The sequence below is a fragment of the Notothenia rossii genome (assembly GCF_949606895.1).
Source record: "Notothenia rossii genome assembly, chromosome: 4".
In the NCBI taxonomy this organism is placed as follows: domain Eukaryota; kingdom Metazoa; phylum Chordata; class Actinopteri; order Perciformes; family Nototheniidae; genus Notothenia; species Notothenia rossii.
The window spans coordinates 14090974-14110141 of NC_136902.1; the positions used below are offsets into that span (position 1 = coordinate 14090974).

General features: G+C 39.9%; 2 protein-coding genes across 2 annotated transcripts; one reads left to right on the top strand and one right to left on the bottom strand.

Moving 5' to 3' along the window:
* Positions 1 to 2069: 2069 nt before the first annotated feature.
* Positions 2070 to 13978, top strand: LOC307035049 (glutaminase liver isoform, mitochondrial-like). Its single transcript, XM_079674012.1, has 18 exons — positions 2070 to 2396; positions 3922 to 4009; positions 6038 to 6159; positions 8291 to 8420; positions 8497 to 8576; positions 8699 to 8862; positions 9343 to 9401; positions 11012 to 11044; positions 11140 to 11198; positions 11283 to 11349; positions 11439 to 11489; positions 11776 to 11952; positions 12070 to 12201; positions 12521 to 12613; positions 12743 to 12804; positions 12957 to 13033; positions 13130 to 13193; positions 13321 to 13978. Exons 1-18 carry the CDS (start codon positions 2188 to 2190, stop codon positions 13481 to 13483), a joined length of 1830 nt encoding a protein of 609 aa, XP_079530138.1. The 5' UTR covers positions 2070 to 2187; the 3' UTR covers positions 13484 to 13978.
* A 933-nt stretch (positions 13979 to 14911) lies between these two features.
* spryd4 (SPRY domain containing 4) lies at positions 14912 to 18429 on the bottom strand. The gene is made up of 2 exons (XM_079674037.1): positions 18160 to 18429; positions 14912 to 16718 (listed from the first exon to the last, which is right to left on the bottom strand). Exons 1-2 carry the CDS (start codon positions 18284 to 18286, stop codon positions 16177 to 16179), a joined length of 669 nt encoding a protein of 222 aa, XP_079530163.1. The 5' UTR covers positions 18287 to 18429; the 3' UTR covers positions 14912 to 16176.
* Positions 18430 to 19168: the final 739 nt, after the last annotated feature.

The window sequence follows — 19168 nt, forward strand, 5'->3', positions numbered from 1 at the left end:
CTCACACAGCAGCGGACTGACATCAAAGACAGGAAGTCAGGCCTCCGTCTCAAGAGATCTCATTATGATACAAACAGTTGTGTTTGAAGAACCAGGAAACCTGCCAAAAGCCTCTATGCAGAGGAAGGATCTCAGACACAGGACTGTAATGTGTCCTCTCGACAAAACAACAGTCAGGGAATAGAGACTGACCTGAGCATTGTGTCCTGCTGGAGTGAGTACGCCACCTAGAGGACAAAATAGTAAAGTTTCAGTGTGTCAGTTTGGGAAACTCACCATGGGGTGTCGCCACATAACAGCATTAGAAATGACTCTCAAGTGCAAACATGATTTTTACCTATATTACATTATTTACAAGACAACAAATATGTTTTCCCAGTCCATGTTGAAATATAAATAACCTGACCTTAAGTTAATGGCAGATTAAGCTGACACACTTTATCATAAAGTATTTGACAATCAAATAAAAAAAGGTATGACACTAACAAATGACTCAGAGCGAAGGTCACATTGACAAAAACTCATGAAATATTAATTATTTTTCTGATTTTTATTTGTGGTGCTTTGTTCTGCAAAGCTACATAATTAGCATTACAAAAAGTTATAAGAAAAAATAAATAACAGTAATCATCAACACAAGTCCGGACTTTGAAATGACTTTTCCTTTGATTGGAGTTAAATAAACTCATTTGCTGGCGTACGTCCACTTTTTCAAGGCCAGTTTATGTTGAATGCTGCAATGTTTGGAAAATAAACCTTGATGTGGACATTTGAACTTTTCCCATCCCCTTTTACTTCATTTAACCCTTGTGTGGTCTTCATATTTGTGTTATTCAGCCAGTGTTCGTGGTTCTGGTGGACCCGCTGACTTTTTGGCCTTCAATTCAACACAATCAAACTATTTTATGTTAAAATACTCAACAGATGTTTACTTCATCCCAATTACAAGCAATATAAACAGCATATCTCTTCCTCTTCTTCAAAGTCACTGTCAGACTCAGAATTCTCAGTAATGTGATCCTCACATTCTGAAACCTCTTCCTCTACATCATCATCAAATGGTTCTTTCTCTTCTAAAATCCTTTGCAAGGCCCAGTCTGAGCAGAGAATCTTTTGGCCATGTTGATCAGCTGTGATAAGGACCCAAACTGGCGAAGCTTTATTCATTGTGTCTCGCCCCACAGCTGGGGTAGAGTGTGAAAAAAGATTAAAAAACATAATGCGGGAACGTGAGAGCATGGTGCTTGAATTTATCAACAATGTTGCAACCTTGTGCGGGAATGGCAGGGGCGGAAACACAAAAGTCTCACACACACACACACACACACACACACACACACACACACACACACACACACACACACACACACACACACACACACACACACACACACAGAAGGACCAGACAGGTGCAAAGGACCTACAATTTCCACACTTTTGTTAGCCGTGCAGTGGACCCGAACATCCTGTATATGTAATGTAAATGTGTAGAGGAGTGTATAGTGGGTGGTCATTGAAAATGTATTCTGATGGTTCTTCACAGAAAATGAGCCAAGGCCATTGAGTGTGAGTTTGTAAAAATAATTTATCATGTCATTTTTCTTTAGCTGAATAATGAAAACGGGTCCCACAGACCCGAACACTATACAAGGGTTAAACTCATACATCTACATTTTGGCCACAATTATCAAAAAGGTTTATGTTGAAACTGCCATGAGTGACATTATTCCTCTGACCTTTTGATTTGAATTTGCAACAAAATAGTCAGCAAGTTTTTTGAAAGTGAAATAAAGCTGTGTACCTCTAGGCCTAAACTAAAGACCAGACCAAACACAAGTAGGAATATAACTTTGTGAAATGTTTATACATAATATTTTCCTTCCTAAGCTAACGTAATAAGTCTTACCTAAGTCAAATATGATCCATAACTTTCTAAACCGTCTCTGCCTATAATCAAACACCAGTTTGGTTTGAGTAACTGCAGGTTATTGACCCCACCATGCTGCATGTGTCACAGCCCCGCCCCCGAGTCACAGCCTGTACTTGAGCCAGTGTGTAGGACAGCAGCTGCTATTAAAGCAAAGGACAGAGGGCCATTGGTCACAAATATCTCTCTGGATAAGCTACTGGGAAGAGGAAAAAACACATCCTCTGAATTATTAAAGACTAAGCCCTACTTATCACACAATGCACTGCCTGAAAAGTCTGAGGACAGCTAACCCGGGAATCTTGCAGCTATTTAAAAATGCAGGGATCTCCAGCAGAGGTGGAGCTGACAACATTGTTTTGTCCCGGACCCAGCAACCTGTGCCTCTCCCCTGCTGGGCTGCAGCATCACACCACACCCACAGAGCCTTCCACCAGAAGGGCCCTGATGCGGACCCAGGACACCCCAAGTAGGTCACATAATGCTGTGTCTAAATGAATAAATCACCAATAATTAGCCAACATATATAATTAATAATTCCCCACAACATTTACATAACGAAATACAGTATAAGAAATACAACATGTTTTAGCTAAGATCAGAACATTATATGACTTTCTGTTTTGTGTTAGTTCTGTTGTGATGTGATATGGATGACTTATTTATCCTATCGGATGAGTTGTTAAGTGATTTATTTAGAAGTTAGTGTTGGTTGTTGTGTTACTTAGTAGTTATGTTATGTATTAGGTCCCATTGTAAGTATGAATATCATGGTAGTGTAATAATACAATTACCTATCTACCTACCTATACCTACCTACCGAAGAAGTAGCTAATGAGCATCCAAACAAACAAACAATAAACCCGTGAAGGATCAAATATTCATGAGTGAACTGTCTGGTCAAGGCCTACTCTCATGTCTGGCAATCCCATATTTCAAGCTTTTAGTAATTTCTACCATAACATCACACTTATAAAATAATTGTAGACTGAATATTCCAAAATGAATATTTTTAGATAAATTGTGCAGCATTAATTATAAGTTAGACTTTTTAAGTAAGATATATTTTGGAAAATGATCTTACCAATATTCACTTTCTTGCTAGGATTGTAGAAGATTGATTCCACTTGTTTCTAAATATGAGGATACAGTCAGACGAAAGTTAGCTTAGCTTAGCAACATGGCCAAAACAGTTAGATGTCCAATGGTATGAAAAAAGGAAACGCCAACTGCTCTTCTGCAACTTACAAATTAGCCTTCAATAGTATTGATTGTTTATTCATTCACAAACTAAAGTTTAAAAAACATTGTTAATAACAAGTCCGTGTTTGGTTTATTGGGTTTGATATAGCTGGCTATATTTGTTAAATATTTAGCCAGAGGAAGGCTAACTATTCCCAATGGCTTCCAGTCTTTATGCTAAGCTAACTATATTGTGTCTCTAGCTAGCGTTACATAACTCAAACACCAGATTGTGTCTTCAAACTTGTTATTTATTATTGGTAAATAAGCAAACAACCATTTCCCCATTTTTTGATTATCATGGTAATTAAATTACATGTAGCCTACACCCAAAGGATTGTTATGCTATTTGCAGTTAGCAGTTTACTTTTGTAAATTTATTTTTCTTTCTTTTTCCCTCCAAATCTTGCTATAATAAGTACAATTATTAACATACAAATTGTGAATAGTATTTCAAAGTAGGTTTCCTGTGTATATTAGGTATACTAGACCCAAACAATATGGAAGCCTGCGTTTGTATATAGGCCTACTGCACTAATGACAAAATGAATGTAGCTTATGATTGTTTTGTGTGAACATATGGCACAGAGGCCACAGCCTCTGTCATGATGCCAGTATTTTCACTACTGGCCATGTTATTGATGTAAACGTTTACACACATCTCAGGGTTTTGTCTGAAAACATTGGAGCCAATGCAAATTCAAACATAACATAAGGTGCAAACATCTTTTATGTGTTTTTTGTGTTGGCAGAAGTAGGTTCATGTCCAGTATGGAGGACCTGCTTTTCTACACCATCACTGAAGGCAAGGAGACAATCCCGCTGCCCCAGTTCATTTCTGTGAGTCAACAACACACTTTCTCAATCACGCCATGGACTGTTATGACTTTCCATGACATATGTGGCACTGCCTCAGTATTGTATTTCCGAAAAGCACCTATGACTTTGGTTAAATCAACCTTGGGGAGTGATATAGGAGCCAGAAACAGGAATCCAGAACATCTCCATCTGAATGCATGTTCAAGTCAAGAAGGTGTTTAGGGACTTTGTCATGTAATAGGACTAATTATAGGTGGTGTAAGACTGATGTAATCGCCATTAGAGAACACCATGCATTTTTTAATTATCCTTTTTATAATGAGGGTTTCATTACAACACTATCTTAACATTTTGTACCTGCTGATGTGATAGATGGCTCATTAGATCAAGGGCATTTCACTTAAACAACAGAACCAAAGAGCTTAGTTAAGGCTTTCCCACTGAACAAAAAAAACACAAATACCCACTAACATCTGGATTAAAAAATGAAGTAACCACCATAACATTTTCACTGTTCATTAGCCCTGATTTGGTGCCAGTATCTCCTATGCACACAATGTATTGAAGTTATGTAATGCTTTGTGAACCCATTAAAACGTTATTCTTTCCTATATCTTATATACAAAAATATTTCGGAAGATAACTAAGACATAGACTGCGAGGGTTTTTTGTGCGCTCTGATAACTTGCTAATGCATACCTCATTTAGTTTCATGTGGCATGACCTTTAAGACCGTCACATTAAAAAAAGGCAGACATGGACATCTGCTGAGCTGGGTGTTATGACAACTCAGGAATTTTAAAATGGAACATGCATTCAGGAGAAGAGAGGTGTGTCAACACAAGTGTCTTGTTGTCATGCAACGGATGACCTGATGTGTTTGTAGAGGTGACTGGGAGAGGACTTAATGGTGAGAGTGTAAGTCAACATCAATGTTCACTTAGCGTTATAGTCTGCCTTGAAAGTTTATATGTGTCCTGTTAAAACAGATGCTATATAATATATACTATCACTTAATATTCAATCTCCAATAGTTGTTCTTAAAGGCAGAGTTTGGGTTTATTATCTCCATTGATGTAGAAATGGAGATATAACATGGGAAATCAGTGGTCTAGTATCAAGAGAATGACTCTGAATATCAGAACATTTTGGAAACAAGCTGATTTGTATTGAGATTGCAATTTGTAATTTGTATCTTCCATTCATATATATTCAAACTTACAAAGCAAGACAAAATGTATTTTCCAATCCTGCCTGATACACATGAAAGTGAATTGAATGGTAAGCCCTTTTAATGAGCGTTAATGACCGTTTCAATACATTTAGTTTCAGCTTTAAATGACTATATGAAGAGTTAATATTATACAGATTTAGGAATATGAGGTACGTAGTTATTTCATCATGCCAACCAAGCTGTAATTTGAAAGGCCTGTCTGTGTCTGTTGTGTGTGGTTAAACAAAAACTGCTCACAAATCTTAACGAAAAAAATGTTCTTACACGTCCAGGCGAATGTATGCATAAAAACCTATGAGGGCAGCACTAACTTTAGAATTTCCTGTCCTTTAGCTAAAATTAACACACAGACATTCAATAACAGCAAAAGCAGCCATGTGCTTGTCTGCCGTTAGCTCAATGAATCAGCCGAGGGTCGTGCACATGGCGTCCCCAAAATAGATGCACATGGTTGAGACAGTGACAGGCAGCCTGACGTGTGACTTACGAGAAGGTTTCAAGTGATTCAGTCTACGTCTGTATTTACTTCTTATACCCAGGTGGGCTCCCACAATCATTTGAAGTCACTATCCCTCACTATTCAAGTTCAAGGTTCAAGGCTTTTATTAGTCATACGTACATAGCTACAGTGTGGTTATGACGAGGAAAATGTGTACCTCCACTTACCCTATGTAGCCTACACATGTTCAACACACTGCTAATAGCCATTCAATGACCACTATTGTGCCTGATCCAAAGTGCCTGATGAATGCGTAAAGGATTCCAATTTTTTTATCCCTTGTCGCTCAAAACCATCTCTTCTCCCTCTTCTCCAGGCTTTAAGAAAAACAGGTTTGTTAACCTCTGACCCTCGCCTACGTGACTGTGTCCATCAAATGCGACAGTCCTCACGTGACTCTGTCGGGCCGGTCATGATGGACAAGAAGCTCTTCAGAAGGTGAGAAAAGTCTTGTGTATTTATGGAAACGCAGTTATGCACACGGTTATTCACAGGGGGAGTGAAGAACTTTTACCTCCATGCCAAAAGTACACAGAGCACTCTCTATATTTGCTTTAATAAAACACTCTGTTTCTGTCACTGCTGCATAACCAGTTTAATGTATTATTTATTACAATTGGCTTATCAAACCTGCATATGAATCTGAGAATATGCACGCAAAAAAGGAAGAAAGGGTGCAAGTTTGGGTAAGATAAAGGTTGTTTACTTTGTTGCGATTAAAGGAGCAGTGTGCATCTGGCAATGAGTTTGCGGGTCGCAACAAACTGATTACCTCTCCTTCAGGTAACCCAAAAAATGTGAAAGCCCACTTCTAGAGCCAATGTGTGGTTACTCTGTTCTGTATAAACATCACAGTGCAGAAAGGCAGATTCCTGGAAGTGTAAAGAGAACTGAATACTGAGTGTGAGATGGGGTCATTCATTCATAGGAAAATGGCACAGTGGCACATGAAACCCAAGTAGATAGGTAGCCAGGTGATATTTTCAAGTACCTAAAAAGAAAAGCTAACTAGTGTTTGAAGTTCATTAACTCGAAAAAAACGATTATTAACTGAGATTTCTTCACCGATGTCCTAGGTCTATGGGAAACTTATTTTTGGCCTAATGGCATCATGTGACAGACATGGAAGTTGTAAATTCACAGGTTATGCCCCTATGTCAGTTTGGGTCCGTGGAAGTGTTGCCGCTCGTAATATAAAGTGAGTGTATCCTGTTACTCTTGTACTCCTTGAAGTACAAGAGTAACAGGAGGAGTATTCAGTGGTCAACGCTATTTGAGTTCAAGAGACTGACAGAGACAGGCGTTTTACGGCTGACAGCTGCTACAGTACTAACCAAATTCTCGCACACACTGGGAAGCCAAAACAGTAAAGGGAGCAGAAAGAAGGGGGCATCATTCTGGTTGAGCCCCATGCTGTGGCTATTTCATTAGTACACTGAACAGATCTGTAAGCTCCATGCATTCTGTTGGCAAATGGTGTCATTTTTAAGTGTAATACACTCCGTCTCATCATTTGGCTTGGAACAGCAGAGGGTAACACAGCCTGGTAGTCTTTCTTTGTCAAACTTAATTGGCCGTGTCTTTCTTTCTCTGCTTGTTTTCTTTGATTTGTAATGTTATCCTCTTCTGAAGAACACTCAAGATCTCACTATATAAATAGGCTACTAGAAATAGAGAGAGCTATGTCCTTCTTTTTTTTAGGAATTGACCCATGTGAATAATGCAAGCTCTCTCTATTCTCCTCTCCCGGTGGCCTCACGCAAACATCACCCTGGATTAGTGAGTCCAGCGGGTCAGATATTTTAGCTCAAACCAGCTGTGACAGAATGTACATGCCTTTCCTTGAAAGCGCTCAAAATTGCTGACAACTTAGTAGATGTGAAAATCTCTAATAACTATGAGGCTCTGCTGATATAGGCAGGAGTGGGTGCTTATTATTTTAGCTGGGTATCTATTGGTCTAAAGCAGGTCACTTTGAATCCATTGTGATGAAAAAGAAAATAATGAAAGCCCAGTGAGGAGTGGAGCATTTCAATTAGATACAAAGAGAGAGAGAGAGAGAGAGAGAGAGAGAGAGAGAGAGAGAGAGAGAGAGAGAGAGAGACAGAGAGTGAGAGAGTGAGTGAGTGAGTGAGTGAGTGAGTGAGTGAGTGAGTGAGTGAGTGAGTGAGTGAGTGAGTGAGTGAGTGAGTGAGTCTATATTCACCTTTAGTTGAACACTAAATGAGACATTAAACTTTCGTGCCCACCTTGATTGATAATCTTTTGGTGCTGCTAGATTAAAGAATTATCTGAAGCATCCATGTTTTAATGTTTGCACAAACATGCATATCTGAAGCCTTGTCCACTGTCATGGCTACAACTTTTCTTTTAACCCTGTTCCTCTGAAAGGCCCTTACGCTGTTTGGACAGAAATGTGTATTACGTAACTACCAACTGTGTTGGCGGAGGTCTAAAGCCATGAGGTGGTTATTTTAGTTTTGTTTGTGGTATTTTTGCAAGATTGAGTTTTTGAAATGTCTTCAAATGTTTTCCTATGATGTCTGTTTAATGATGAGTTCTCCTGCAGGTGTGCGGGAAACAACATCATGCTGCTGACAAAGGCTTTTAGAAAGAAATTCGTCATACCAAACTTTGATGAGCTGACCCAGCAGATCGACAGGATGTATGACAGTGCACAACAGCAGGAGGCAGGACAGGTAAGTTACTAACTCTCAATAACGAATCATTATCAGCTCGATCATTACAGTAACGCTCATGTGTGTGTTCATGTAGGTAGCTGATTACATTCCTCAGCTGGCTAAGTTCAGTCCCGATCTCTGGGGCGTATCTCTGTGCACAATCGATGGACAGAGGTACAGTAACATCTTCACTTTAATGTGTGCTCCATTCTGAAAACCTCCACCGTGTGTATTCCCTCACTAACACTCCTCCATTTTATTTCCATTCTTCTCCATCACATCCTCATGTCATGCAGACACTCAGTGGGTGACACCAAGGTTCCCTTTTGTCTACAGTCGTGTGTGAAGCCTCTGGAGTATGCCATCGCCGTGCACGAGTTCGGCACCGAGCATGTTCACCGCTTTGTGGGCAAAGAGCCGAGTGGATTCAAGTTCAACAAACTGTCACTAAATGACGAAGGTAAGTGATAAGCGTAGTCAAAACTTTAGCTCCCGTTTACCTCTGTAAACAATAACAAGAGCTAATAATAACACTGAGTGAACATATGAACCTTGTTTTGTAAAAAACAAAACTATACAAAACCTCTTTCCCTTAGTATGGTATTTGACTCTTATCAAATCAGGTCATCAGTAATTTCACCAGACTCTGGTTGTTGGCAGAGCAAAGATAGGGTAAAAAGCAAACAGATTTTACTGGAAGGAATGTTGTCCAGATGGAATTTATTTTTGAAATAATCTATATACCACTTTATTGCAATTTTACAGCAATTTGCCATTTTATTCTCCCCTCTGGAGAAAAGAGAATTGTATATTATGCTTTGAGTTTATTAGCGGATGTTACTCTCTGTTCCCCAGATGAAATATCTCCTCTAATCTCAGCAGTTTCTTGCTCTCATGGTTAGGGCTAATAAGTGAAAACACTCTCTTGTTTCTTGTGCAGATAAACCACACAACCCGATGGTGAACGCCGGAGCTATCGTCATCAGTTCTTTACTTAAGGTACAATTGAAAGGAGTATCTGCAATGAATACATTGATTGTAAGTAGAAGCAGAGGTTTTACAACTCAGAATATACCCACAAAACACATCACACAGTTGGATGTCCTGTATCCATTCATGCCCGAAAATAGGCCCACTGTTTATCAACCCAAACCTCAGGCCTTCAATAGTAATGAAGAAAACAAGAAACTAAACCGGATAATTAGACATTTTTCCATGTTTCCCAAATAAAAGGGGTTCACAAATTATGCTCTAATTCAGGTTTTTTAAAACCCTCAGCTACATCTTCAGTAGAGACAGAAAAAATTGCAAAATTAAGGCTGTAGTGTGCAACATGATATCTTGTCCTCTTGTATTAAGCTTTACACCATTTCACTAAAGAACACATGCTGTTCTTATAGTCCATGCATGGGCCCTTGTTATTCCTGTGTGTGATAGAAGTGTTCCTATTGTGCTATGAAACATTATCTGTATGGCTCTGAAAATGATATTGTACATTTATTGGATTTTAAAGCCCTTAATGATTGCATCCAACGATGATAAGCCAAGTAATGCTATGTATTTTTACGCTGAAGCTATTAGTGATGTTGCACTCTCTCATGTAATGTCCGGTCACTTGGGTCCTGTGGCATCTGGACTCTGGTCATCATCATGCGACTGACCATAATACTTATCTGTGAGCCTTGGCCTTATTGTAACACATGGAGAGGTGGAGTTTAGCCTTATATGGTTGTGTATTTCCCCCCTGACGTATTCCAGTTGAATGAGGACATACTCTGGACTTTTTTATCATATGTAGGTCAGGTTCAGTAGCGAGGGAAGTACTGTGTGTGTGTGGGCCTGACAGCAGGGGCGTGTGTGTGCTTCTGTCCAATTACAGCCCCCTGAACAGAAGGTTTGTTAGCGAACCTCGCTCCTGTGTGTGTTGAGGGGACATTGTTTGTATACACATACTGAGGAGGTGATACACTTAAAAGTAGTTTACACTCAGGCAGCAGAAAATAGCTTTTTTTATATAAACCACTGGAAACAATTATCACTTTAACATTTTAATTGGACCATTTTTTCTGGTTTTACATTTGTTTGATTGTATCTGTATATTAGTGCCATATTGTGATGATGGCTTGAAAGATTTATACAAAGTTGGTCAGAAAAATGCCAGAAATGTATATATTTAGTTTAAAAAAAATACTTGTCAGAGCACCAGAGAGAAGCCACCTGGAAATAAATAAAATAAACTCCTTTATTGGGCATGAGGTGAATCCTCCAGTCTGCCCTCCAACTCACAGTTATATTAGATACCATCCTTAACCTTTATAGGTAGAGTCATTAAATATGAATGTGCTTACGGGCTGTATTTGTTAATTTAACAACTTGGTAATTCTCCCTTACCGGTCGGTGAAATTTAAGCACAGCCATAAAAGCCCCCAGGTCACTGTGTGCTCATTGCCACATGGACTGAGGGCTCAGAGACATCATGTACACGTCACAGCTCGCAGCCTACCCATTACTGGAAAAAAATATATGCTTTGGTGTCAAAGTACTCAAACACTGCCATCTACTGTATAGGGATTCACTGACTGTTGACTTTTTTCTCCCTCTGTTGACAGCCTCATTCAAATAAGGCAGAGAGGTTCGACTATGTGAGTAAATGCTTTACCTTTTAAAGACTTTTTTTTTTATTCCACATATGTTTGGTCTTCCTACTGAACCACGCGCACATATAATCTCCTTGCAGGTGATGGACTTCTTGAAAAGTTTGGCTGGTACAGAGTATGTGGGCTTCAGCAATGCAACGTGAGTACTGTGCTTCAGAAAATGCCACCTCATTGGCTTGTATCCAGACAATGCAACTTGCTAAATAGCTGTCTTCTTCTAAAGTTTCCAGTCAGAGAGGGAGACCGGTGATAGGAATTATGCAATTGGTTACTACCTCAAGGAGAAAAGAGTAAGTTTTTTCTTTAATTTATTGAATTGCAATCACCTCAATGCTTGTTTAGTACAAGTATGTACTCACTCTGATTTGAATGGTTGCAGTGCTTTCCTGAAAATGCAGATATGATGGCTGCACTTGACTTCTACTTTCAGGTAACATTGCAGTACTCTGTGGAAAACATTTTCTAAGAAAGTTTTGTCATTTGGAAAATATGTGTATTTTATGTTTTGAGTAAAATAAGAAAATGTATATCACTCTCTGTATGAGAGAAAGTAATAACTAGCATCAAATACATAAAGTACCGTACTTGAGTAAATGCATTTGGTAACATTCCACCACTGGATAAAAATTGAGTTAATGCTTTTAGAATCGGCCTTTACCCTCAGCAATAAGTGTATTTCCAAAGTTTTCAAATTATTCCTCTGACTGTTTTTCCAGTTGTGCTCTATTGAGGTGAACTGTGATTCAGGAAGTGTTATGGCGGCCACACTGGCCAACGGGGGTATTTGTCCAATCACAGGCGAGCGTGTGCTGAGCGCTGAAGCCGTTCGCAACACCCTGAGCCTCATGCATTCCTGCGGCATGTACGACTACTCCGGACAGTTTGCCTTCCATGTGAGTCACCTGGAAAATAAGCATCTGTTTCAAAACATTGCTACTTTTGTTGCTGAAAATGGTAGCATGAGTTGTCGAATCCAGGTTGACACTTTTTGTTTTTCTTCTCATTTTCAGGTGGGCTTGCCTGCTAAATCTGGCATTTCAGGTGCTGTTCTGCTGGTTGTCCCCAACGTCATGGGTATGATGTGTTGGTCTCCACCTTTGGATCGGCTGGGAAACAGTGTTCGTGGCATTCACTTCTGTGAGGTATGAAGGCATGTCCCCATTTATAGTTTTGTGTTTATCTTTATTTTGTATTTGCATTAGAAGATATTATATTGCTGCAGTGCATACACATCAACATAAAATACAGTTAAAACTATTATAAAATGAAGTAATCGACCAATCAAAAGAGCATTAAAAAAATGATGGAAATCATAGCGTCAATGTATATTTTTATTAATTGATAAAAGGTACATTTTGAGTATTTTTACTAATAATGGTATGCTCACAGACCTTTAGGCTCTTTTAGGTCATCCCTTCTCATATTGGTCTGTCAAATATTAATCAACTCTTAATTCACTAGGATCTGTTGTCTCATTTCAACTTCCACAATTACGACAACCTGAGACACTTCACCAAGAAACACGACCCCCGGAGAAGATCAGATGAAGATCCAGTAAGTTCAGGCTAACAAGTGTATCTGCAATTTTCTACGAGGCTAGTGAGAACCATAGATATAGCTTTTTGTGAAATGTTTAAGAAAAAGTATGTTATCGTATAGTAATGTTTCCTTTTGATCCATTAGAACAAGTCGGTGGTAAACCTGTTGTTTGCAGCCTACAGTGGAGACCTCACGGCTCTCAGGAGGTAAGTCAAATCAGAAGAATTGCCTTTCAAACTACCCAGCTTCTTACTTATGTAATTATAGGGTTTTAACTACTTAGTTTCTGACGTTTTGCCATGCGTATCCTCCTTTCCACATGTGATCGCTCTCCTCTGTTCCTTTGTTATCCCTCCAGGTTTGCCCTTTCAGCTTTGAACATGGAGCAGAGAGACTACGACTCTCGCACAGCGCTCCACGTTGCTGCTGCAGAAGGTGACACTCTATTAGCAAAAGTTAATTATTAAATAACCCCTTTGATATTCAAAAGAGAGTAGATTAAACATGGTGCTGGTTACTTCTGTCTTTCAGGTCATGTGGAAGCAGTTGTCTTCCTAACTGAAGTATGTAAAGTGAATCCTCACATGAAAGACAGGTAGGGGCTTTAATATAGAGTTACCCATCTTCATTGTCAATTAAAAAACATAGTAAAAATGTCCTTTTCCATCTCCATCATAACAATTCACCCATCTCCACATTACACTCTGTTATCCATCTATCAGATGGGGGAACACGGCAGTAGATGACGCCATGCAGTTTGGCCACGATGTCGTTGTTTCAGTCCTGCAGGAGTACCAGCGTGGGTACACTGACAGCGACGTCGACGCACCCTGTGACACAGAGGAACAGAAGATCACGCCGGATATGTTGAAGGGCATCGTCTAACCTGGTGGTTTCACATCCAGGGGTCAGGCCTCCCTTTGGGGGCGTCAAAGATCACAGGGGTGGGCCATGTTGTCCGTTCTAAGTCCAACTCGATTTGCACATGTACAATCATAATAACACACTTACCGGGTCATTTATATGAAAGTGTGTAATGTATATACAAATATTTAACGATTTTGTCCCCTGAAGAATAATAGGCTTCGTAGTAGGCCGCAACTTTGTGGAGAGCGCTCTAAACCATTTTCATCAGGTTATCAGCTAGTTAGCAATTTACCTTTTTTTTTTTTTATGCGATCAGAGAATGACTATTTTAGAATTCATCCAACATTTCGGAGAATCAAAAGTGCTGATAAATCAGTATAGAAAATAAAGAATAAGGCTATATCTTTCATATCCACTTTGAGCGATAGAATTACTAACAAAGAACTGCTAACAAAGCACTTATATACTAATAAAGGGCTGGCTTATCTAAAGCCAGTTGAGTAGCACTTGAAATGTTTGGCTCTATGAAACCTGATGTACTTATATGATTCTGTTTTCTTCAAGGTTATATCTTCCTGGTAGAATGTACTTATTGTAAGTCGCTTTGGATAAAAGCGTCAGCTAAAATGCAATGTAATTATATCTCAAGAGTGACCTTATTTTTGCTGGCTGGAATGATCTATAGCGAAAAGCTAGCAAACAGCAGCAACACAATTAAACACAGATCAATAAAACACCAAGAGGCTAGTGATAAAAGGTTTTTAAAAAGTGAAACGATAAAGTGAAAAGAAAAGCATTGGCGCTAGAAATAAGAAACACATATGAAAGAGCAGACAAAGGGGGATGATGTCATAAAGTCTAAAAATAACGGGGGGGGGGGGGGGGGGGGGGGGTTTGAGAAGAGAAAGGAATCTGATGGTCTAATCTCTAATCCACAAGGGATCATAAGGGTTTAGGTATGGAAATGAATTAATGTTATTATGAGAACACTGAATCATTGAGAGACGTGATGAATGAATGAGTATCTTAAACACAGGGAGGCGGGAAGGGGGTGCTGAGGGGGCTGCAGCACCCCCATCTGTTGGCGGAGAGTTGTAACTGCAACGCCAAAAAGTTCACTAAACAAATCAATAAAAAAGTTTTATTTTGAGTTAGCCTTTTAGTGTAAGCAGTCTATAAAACATGGTTGTTTTTTAAATGGTTGACATATAGAAAATATAATTAATAAGTAGCAGACTATTACTGGTCAATTCAACCTCCTCAACTGTGATTTTTCACGGCCAGCGTTTTTTGTTATGATATTTTCTGTGTACGTACACAAGATGCCTGACCCAGCTGGCAGCCGGGTAAGCAAGACACCGTACCGATTCCGCAGCACAACAGAGGCTGAAGATGTTCTACTAACAAAAGGAGTGGCATCATGGAGGAGAGAGTTTTTCGAGGCTCTTGATCTTGTGCAGAGTGAAATCAAGCGCAGTTTTGACCAGTGGCATGGAAACTGCCTCACGCAGGGAGGACACATTGCTTGCTGCTGCTAAGGGGTCAGTTGGCACAGAGGAAGACCTGAGATCTCTCCAGCTGCCAGGAAACATAGATGTCTCTGGTCTTGACATGCAAATGAGGATGCTTGGAGACCTTACAAAGGATGAGGACGTTTGCACTGTTCAGGAACTGGCTGTGTATATGTCCAGCCTGCAAACAAGAGGACTCATCAAATACGTGGAAAATCTCCTCCAGCTGTGTCTTTCCGTGCCCATCTCCGTGGCCTCGTCAGAGATCCTTCTCGGCGCTCCGTCGCCTGAAAACCTGGCTGCGTAACAGTTACCCAGAAGAGACTCACTCACCTGGCCTAGCTGCAGGAGATTCTGGACTCACTGGACATTCATGTTCTCATGAGGGAGTTTATTTCCACCACCCCTGAGCGCAAGAAGTGTGTGTGTGTGTGTGTGTGTGTGTGTGTGTGTGTGTGTGTGTGTGTGGCACAAAAATGTGCAATTGTGTAAATAATCACTGTTAGAAACCTATGATTATTCATTTAGGCCTATTCCGTTTTAATCTGTGTAATCTCTGCATCTGTTATTGTTATGCGCTATAAAGTTGTTATTGCTACCCGGCTGCGTCTCAATCAACAATAACTCGTCTTCTGATTAGAAAGAAACCTGCTGCATTTCGTCTGTGAACTGTCCACATGTTGGTGTTCAAGTTTGCTGTCTGTTGTAGGGTAAATGTGCATGCATTTAATATGATGTTTCAGTGTAAGCGCGCCACAGTTTCGCCACTGCGAGGCTCCACTATCGCGTTACTGTAAATATGCATCATCCTGCTGTAAATAAAAGAAATGTAAAAGCAGTTTCTGTGAAGTTATTTTATTAAACAGTGTACAGTATGAACATGAGACTGAAAAAGGTTTTGTGACAATTACAGCTTTGTAACTGTGACGGTAATACCAGGGTAAACAAAACAAAACATTATTAACAAAAAATTATTTTCCTCTCAAAAACACACCATTTTCACATCATTTAGTATGCGAAGTAATACATGAGGTACACACACAAAAGCTTCTGTGTTATGATTGCCTGAGGCTGGATGGCATACACAAAGTATGAACCTGCTTTGTAAAGAGTCATTGTAATGATCCAAGTTGACCATCACCTGTACTTAAGCATTAAATGATTTGATGATTTCCCACAGCCATCACAGTTCGTACTGATTCACTTCAGGCCTTCGGGCTCCTCCAGACCAGAGTGTGTGAGCATCTCCCCGTGCCAGAGTCCAAAAGCGGGGCAGAGTGGATCTTTGAACTGGGCTTTGATAGTGTGAATGATTGTGGGTTGTATAACGTCTACCAGCCCCAGAACGCCAGCTTCGTAGTCGAGCAGGATGCCAATGCGGTCTGGCTTGCCCACTAGCGTCACAGGAATTATCTTGTTGTTGGTCATAGCAAACCACTTGTGCTGAGCGTAGCCGAACACCCAGGAGGAGCTGCTCGTTCCCACACAATCCTCTCTGGACATCGCCGCATCGGCAACGCCCACACGAAACTCTTGAGACTTTTTGACCGTCACCTCAAAGTAGTGTCGTCCACTGCTGACCTTCTCATCACCAAACACGACGGCCCAGTCTCGGAAACGCTCTGGGTTGTCTGGCAGGCGGCTGGGGTCGAGGCCCAGCATGCGGTAGATGATGCCAGTTTCTTTCTTGAAGAGATCCAGACTGCTGTGAGCCGTTAGCGCATTCAGCTTGAACTGTAAATCTACAGAAAAAAAGAAGAAAAACATTTTTTGTTTGATATTTGATAATGGAAAAGTAATTGCGGTCTTTATTATTACCAATTTGTTTAAGATGATGAGGCATGTGCTATACAAATGTCGCTTTTAAGGGTGCTTACATGATTTTAAAATGATTTTTCTGATCAGTCCCGTCATAAAATAAATGTAAACCAACCTATTTTGGCAAGCTAACTAATAGTGTTAGCATATTAGATACAAGTCTAAAAGAAAACCAAACACTCATCACAAGTGTGTAAAGATATTACTTAGAGGCCAAGTCAGGTAAAGCACCACCTGCTGGCATTACAAAGAAGTGTGGTTTTAGTGGTACTAAGTAATTTGGACATTAATACATTTCTGGATTAATGCACGGCATTTAAAATATCATTGCTTGTTGCTGTTATATTACATTATATAACATGGTGTTTGGCTGGGCTTTAGCAATATCAAGCGCAACGACTGTGCGAAGACAACAATGCGCATGCGCCAAGCTGATTTACCTGTTGCCCCTCTGCCATTTGATTGGTCATATTTTGCTCGTAGTTTGTAGAAGTTTGTATCAGTTTAAACAAGTTAAGTAACTGTGGTCACCATGAACAAGTGGATTAAGGTGAACTAATATCTGTCCTTTGGAGAAAAACTTGGGATTGAACACAGCGGTGAGATATATAACCAAAACTTCTGGTAAAAACAATAATATTTTAAAGTAGTTTTCCGAGAAAAAAAAAGACTAACTGTTAGCTTCTCAGGGAGCGCGTTGTATTTGTTTACCGTGAAGTTGGTACCTGCCTGTTCAAGAACAAACTTGCATCTTACAGAGAGGATAATTAAACATGAAAGCAGTAGGAAAACACTGTAAAACACAGCTACACAAGAAGCGGTGCACTATGCTGTATGGAAAGCTACTTGAGAGAACAGGTATACGTGCTCTTTTTGATTTTCAACTTTGTTAAACTGTTGGGGGAATGTGACATAATGTCACATTGTATATTTTTTCTGTCCAAACAATAGTTTTCGTCCCATCATTTCTCATTTCTACGCCATCGTTACTAACTCGTCGTCAAGTTTTAGCGAAGAAACATTCTCGCACGCCGCCGTGTGTAGGGGCCGTTAAGTATCTGACTGAAGTAGGTGCATCCTATGAAACTTTCTGAACGTTTTTTCGACTCTTCTCAACTTTTTGTTGTATTGTTTGTTAACGCCTGGGCGATGTGTTAACGTGCACTACGTTCCCATAGATACCACATATGTAACGAATGTTGTTGTCGTGGCAACAAGAGAAGGTTTTAACCAAATTAGGTTCAGAGGTTCAGACCAATAACAAACATTTGTCATTAGCTGTCATTAGCAGCACCCGATAGGACATTGACCTCTGAGCTGCATAGGAGAAGCTCTCTTCTTATCTTTTACAAAAATGTCACTCACTATTCCCCGTCGAGGTAGAGATGTAGCATCTCCTCTCTGGCAGGCTGGCAGTTTGTGAGGCTGAGAGAGAGGTGACAGTCCGTCCTGCCAGGCGACAGAGACGGGCTGCTTTAAGGGGGATCGCCATGTTTTTCGCTGCTGCTCTTAGTACTCACATGTTTTGGTTCTTTCTGTTTATCAAAATGTAGCAGCATGGCGCTCTTCCGCCCCCTGCAGGCCTGGAGAGGAACATCCAACCCTAGACTAATGAAATACATCGGCACCAAGGACAGCAGACAGCCTGCCAAAACCGTCAAAACCTATGGTCAAAACGGAAAAATTGCAACCTTATTTTAGTCTTCTTTTAAATCTCATTGAATCCAAGCTAAACACTGCTCCCACCTATACCACTTTATGCAACATGATTGGGAGTATGTATGTTATATCATAGACCTGTGATATTCATAAGGATGTTCAAAATATGTCTCCTTTTTTAGTAGATTACCACAGGGTTTGAAATTAAGTATGTCACTGAATTTTTTTACCAGTCACTTATTTATTTTTCTGATATCCAAACCCAGACCAATGAGACACGTCAGCACCAGACAGAAGTTTGCAATCTTATTTAGTCTTCTTCTTAAAGCCCATTGAATCGGGCTAAACTGCACATACAACTTTATTTAAAATTATCGAGGAGATGCCAAATATAGGACGACATGCAAAACGACCGGGAGTATGTAATGATCTCTCATAGACCGGGGCTTGATGTGCAAAATATGTCTCCTTTTTTAATAGATTATGACGGGGTTTGAAATTAAATGTATTCCTTATCCTTTCACTGAACATTTCCTCCAGCCACTTATGTGTCTGCCTCTTCTGCAATCTATTTAGATCGTGTGTTTGTCTGCAATATTATTACATCAGTCTGTCACTCTACAGCAGTGTAGTGAGACGTTTTCCTAAGAAAGACGACAAAAAACATAACTTGAGTAAATGATTTAGTTACAGCTATGTAGGCTAAAATGTAGTT

Bases quoted from the DNA above. Each gene is read 5' to 3' on its own strand.
- LOC307035049 (XM_079674012.1), top strand. From the start codon at position 2,188: ATGCACTGCCTGAAAAGTCTGAGGACAGCTAACCCGGGAATCTTGCAG. The intron at 4,010-6,037 runs GTGAGTCAACAA...CCTCTTCTCCAG, and splicing joins CGCTGCCCCAGTTCATTTCT to GCTTTAAGAAAAACAGGTTT. The intron at 12,614-12,742 runs GTAAGTTCAGGC...TTGATCCATTAG, and splicing joins GAAGATCAGATGAAGATCCA to AACAAGTCGGTGGTAAACCT.
- spryd4 (XM_079674037.1), bottom strand. From the start codon at position 18,286: ATGGCGATCCCCCTTAAAGCAGCCCGTCTCTGTCGCCTGGCAGGACGG. The intron at 16,719-18,159 runs GTGAGTGACATT...TTTTTTCTGTAG, and splicing joins CTCTACCTCGACGGGGAATA to ATTTACAGTTCAAGCTGAAT.